We start from the raw sequence: 3,955 nt of genomic DNA, 5'->3' as shown, positions 1-3,955 counted from the left end.
ATGGCGAAGCGCGGCGCGGCGGCGGCGTTGGCGTGTCACGCGCCCGGGTGCGAGAGCTTTGCGGCTGCCGCGCCGCTCCTGAAGCGCCGCCGGGGCGATCCGGAGAGGAAGGAGGAGCCGCGAGGCGGAGGAGGAGGCGGAGGCCTGAAGCGCCAGAGGGCGGAGGAGGGCGAAGAGGAGGAGGCGGAGGCGGCGGCGCGGGCCGCCAAGAGGGGCAGAGGCGCCACGGCTCTCTCGCGGCAGCAGCGGCCACAGGGCTGCGGGTCGGCGAGGGGAGGCCGCCCCAAGGCGCCTCTCGAGGAGGTAAAGAGGCCGGGGGGGGAGGGCTCCTTGAATCCGCACAACAGCCCTGCGAGGTCGGCCAGGCGGAGAGGGGAGAAGGTTGCTGTGGGCGAAGAACCAGGTTGCAGCAGCGCCCCCCCCCAAAGTAGCTAACACAAGTGAGGAAAGGGGTAAATGGGGCGAAGGCTTCTGAAGTAAATCCCTTTATTTTGCGAAGCTTAGCCCAACTTTGGTAAAAAGCGGCGCACTGTCTGAAGGAGTCCAGCAGTACATAATATTCATATGCAGGTGCCCCATTTCCAACAACGTCCAGCCAGTTGCGCCCCCCCCCAAAGGGTGTTTCCAGAGGGCGGTTCACATGTCAGAAATTGGGGTTTCTGCAGAAAGAGTGAAAAGGGTGTGAGAGGGACCTTTCTGTGGTGATCCCCCAAAGTGCACCTGGCGTTGTCATTATAAATTTTTAAACACACCTTTCTGCACGTGCTTTTGGGACCAGAGGATGCAATCAGAATATTCCTCCCATTTAATGTAAATGTATTGCACGTGGTTTAATTGTATTGAGCCGTATGTAACCTGCCATGGTACTGTGGTGAAATATGTAAATAGAAATTATGGTTTGACATTTTGATGCTGACCTCGCAGTATAGATGATGTGAAAAATTTGTATCCATGAGCAGCACTGATCCCACGATAAACACCTACAACGAGTAGCCCATAGGTAGAGCCATGAAGGTGGCACTTTGTCAGCAACTGATTCAGTTTCTCAGTCCACGTTATATTTAGATATCATGGCTACCGTAGTTGGTAAACCTTTCATAAATTTACGTAAATTTAAAGCTATATATCATAATGGTTATCACCACAGTAAATTTTATTAATGAATTATGCATTTGTGAAATACTTTAATTTGTTTCTCTAATATATTGTTAATTAATTTCATTAGCTGATCCTGAGTTAGGCTACTATTGCTAAAGGATAATATTTCCCCTATTGCACCATTCATTATTTTATATATCTCTATTGGCTTCATCAGCATGTTACTTTAAACCACAGTTTAAAATAAACTATGGTATAAAGTGAACAAGCAGTGTGCATGCTGCTAAAATCAAGTGAAGTGGGTTTCAGGAAAATTTTGAATTTGCATTGGAACATTTTCTGATGACCTAGAAGGTGATAGAATGTAACATGTTTATCTTACTTATATTTAGTAAACAAAATCTGTCATGTATGATCGAGTTGTGATTCCTGCATTGCAAGGGGTTTGACTAGATGACCCTCAGGGTCTGTTCCAGCTCTATAATTCTGGTTCCATATGATTCTTTGTTCCTATTTGATGTCTTCAATCTGTGGAATTGACCCTTTTACATAAAGGTCCTTCCTCAAATACATGTTTGGATTAAAATATTGAAAACTGTTGCCTTAAAGAAATAATCCTTGCTATTTGCAATTTTTATACATTGCCCCCCCTCAAAATGTAATAATACAACAGTAGCTTATTTTAGCAGCGAGAACTGTCACAATGAGAACAACTGGTTCTAGGCCTAATGGACAAAATAAAAACTGAAAAATCACTGGGTCTGGATAGTATCAATCCCAATGTTCCAAAAGAACTCAAATGTAAAATTGCTGATCTGTTAACAAAAGTATGTGATTTGTCCCTACCGGTAAAGCAGGCTGCATACCTGAGGAGTGGAAAGTGGCCATTGTAACACAATTTTTTCAAAGAGAATATGGGCAATCCCGGATATTACAGGCCAGCTATCTTAATGTCTGTCCTGGGAATACGGGTGGAAAATATTGTTAAACATAGTAACCAAACATACAGAAGAAGAGGTCTTGCTGAAGGAAAACAAGCATGGCTTCTACAAGGTCATGGACCGTCTCACTAGCCTGTTAAGAGTTTTTTAAGAGTGTGAAAAGCTTATAGATAAAGGTGATCCAGTTGACATTGTGTACTTGAACTTTCAAAAAGCTGTTAACAAGAGTCCTGATTAAGTTTTGCAGTCATGGAATAAGAGGTAAGGGACTCTTGTGGGTTAAGTGACATGAAGAGTAGAAATAAATTGACAGTTCTACTGATAGAGCGATGAAGAAATTGAGGTGTCTCCAAGGATTGGTATTGGGACCTGTGCTTTTTAATTTGTTTGTAAATGATCTAGAGTTCGTTATGAGCAGTGCGGTGGCCAGATTTGCTGATGATTTTAATTTGTTCGGGATCATTAAAATAGAAAGGATTGTGAAGAGTTCAAAAAACACCTCTCCATACTGAGTGGATGGCTGTAAAAAGGCCAATGCAGTTCAATGTAAACAAGTGTTAGTGCAACCAAAATGATCAAGGAGCTGGAGCAACTTCCCCTATAGGTTACTCACCTTTTTTCTAAACGAAACAGTCCCAAACACTGCATCCTTTCCTCATAGTGGACAGACAAACAAAAGTACCTCACGCAGCACATAATTAAACTATGGAACTCTCCCACAGGAGGCAGTGATGGCCACCAACTTAGACTGCTTTGAAAGAGGATTAGAAAAAATCATGGAAGATAAGTCTAGCAGTGGCTGCTAGCCATGGTTGCTTTGCTCTGCTTCCACAGTCAAAGATAGTATGCTTCTGAATTCCAGTTTGCTGGAAACTGTGTCATGCTTGTAGGTTTCCCAGAGGCATCTGAGAACATGATGCTGCACTAGCTGGACCATTGGCCTGATCCAGCAGACTCTCCTTGTGTTCTTAGGATAAATGTTTGCCTGTTTGTGTGATTCTCTCTCTATTGCACATGTTCTTTGCGTTAGATCCTGGCTCTTAATTTTTACTAAACTATTGAATTTTTCATAAATAGAGATTCTTAAGCTGTAGATTTGGCTTGTCATTTCGAAGTGCTTTTTTAGAGGTGTTCATTTAATGTTTAATAGATTATTTTATTTTTCTGTTGGGAGCCACCCAGAGGGCGGGGTATAAATAATAAATTATTATTATTATTTTCTGCTACAGTGATATCTGTTAATTACATTTTATTTTTCTAGCATGAAGATGATGTTTGGCGCTACAACTCCTTCCAGTACTGGAGGTCTCCATTGCCTGCTATTGATCTGTCTGATATTCTGGATTTAGAAAAAGATGATACAATAGATGCAAGACAGTCCAGCAGTGTTTGCCTCTCAGAAATGGAAACCTGAAACCTGATTAATTCTCAAGTTACTTTGCCGAAGTTGGTTTCTTCTTTTGCTTGGAAAAGTAAGCAGAGATGATAGCCTGCTGGAGAAAAATATGTTTTGAAGGAAGGAGAGCTTCTTAAAAAGGAAGAATGGCAAAAGAACCATCATTGGACTGTCTAGAAAATTGATGGTATACAGAATGAAGGGAGCATGAAGCTTTGAGAACTATTGGAATATTTGAAAATGGATGTATTCTGACAAAAAAAAACCACGTACTGTAGTTGGTACTTACTTCATTGAAAGAAAGTCAGAAGGGTGTGTCCTAAGTTGAACCTGGTCAGATAACTCAGTTGAGATCTGTGCTGTCTTTGTTGGTAGACAAAAAATATTGTCGCTTAACCAAAAAATATTTTTTATAAATCCACACTTCTATGCAAAATGATGGCAATGGATATCATTTTTTTGCCAATGCCACTATACAAGTTTCTTTAAGCATTTCTGAGAATGGTGTGAGGGTAAAAAT

General features: G+C 41.9%; 1 protein-coding gene across 1 annotated transcript; it reads left to right on the top strand.

Annotated features, from left to right (window-relative positions):
• C11H9orf40 (chromosome 11 C9orf40 homolog) lies at window positions 1-3,704 on the top strand. The gene is made up of 2 exons (XM_060280205.1): window positions 1-303; window positions 3,301-3,704. Exons 1-2 carry the CDS (start codon window positions 1-3, stop codon window positions 3,451-3,453), a joined length of 456 nt encoding a protein of 151 aa, XP_060136188.1. The 3' UTR covers window positions 3,454-3,704.
• Window positions 3,705-3,955: the final 251 nt, after the last annotated feature.

This window comes from Zootoca vivipara, chromosome 11 (assembly GCF_963506605.1).
Source record: "Zootoca vivipara chromosome 11, rZooViv1.1, whole genome shotgun sequence".
Lineage (NCBI taxonomy): Eukaryota > Metazoa > Chordata > Lepidosauria > Squamata > Lacertidae > Zootoca > Zootoca vivipara.
The sequence above is the reverse complement of the archived record's forward strand: the minus strand, read 5'-3'. Positions and strand labels throughout refer to the sequence as shown.

Excerpts from the sequence above, each read along its gene's own strand:
- C11H9orf40 (XM_060280205.1), top strand. The coding sequence starts at position 1 with ATGGCGAAGCGCGGCGCGGCGGCGGCGTTGGCGTGTCACGCGCCCGGG. Across the intron at positions 304-3,300 it reads CCAAGGCGCCTCTCGAGGAG|CATGAAGATGATGTTTGGCG; the intron begins GTAAAGAGGCCG and ends TTATTTTTCTAG.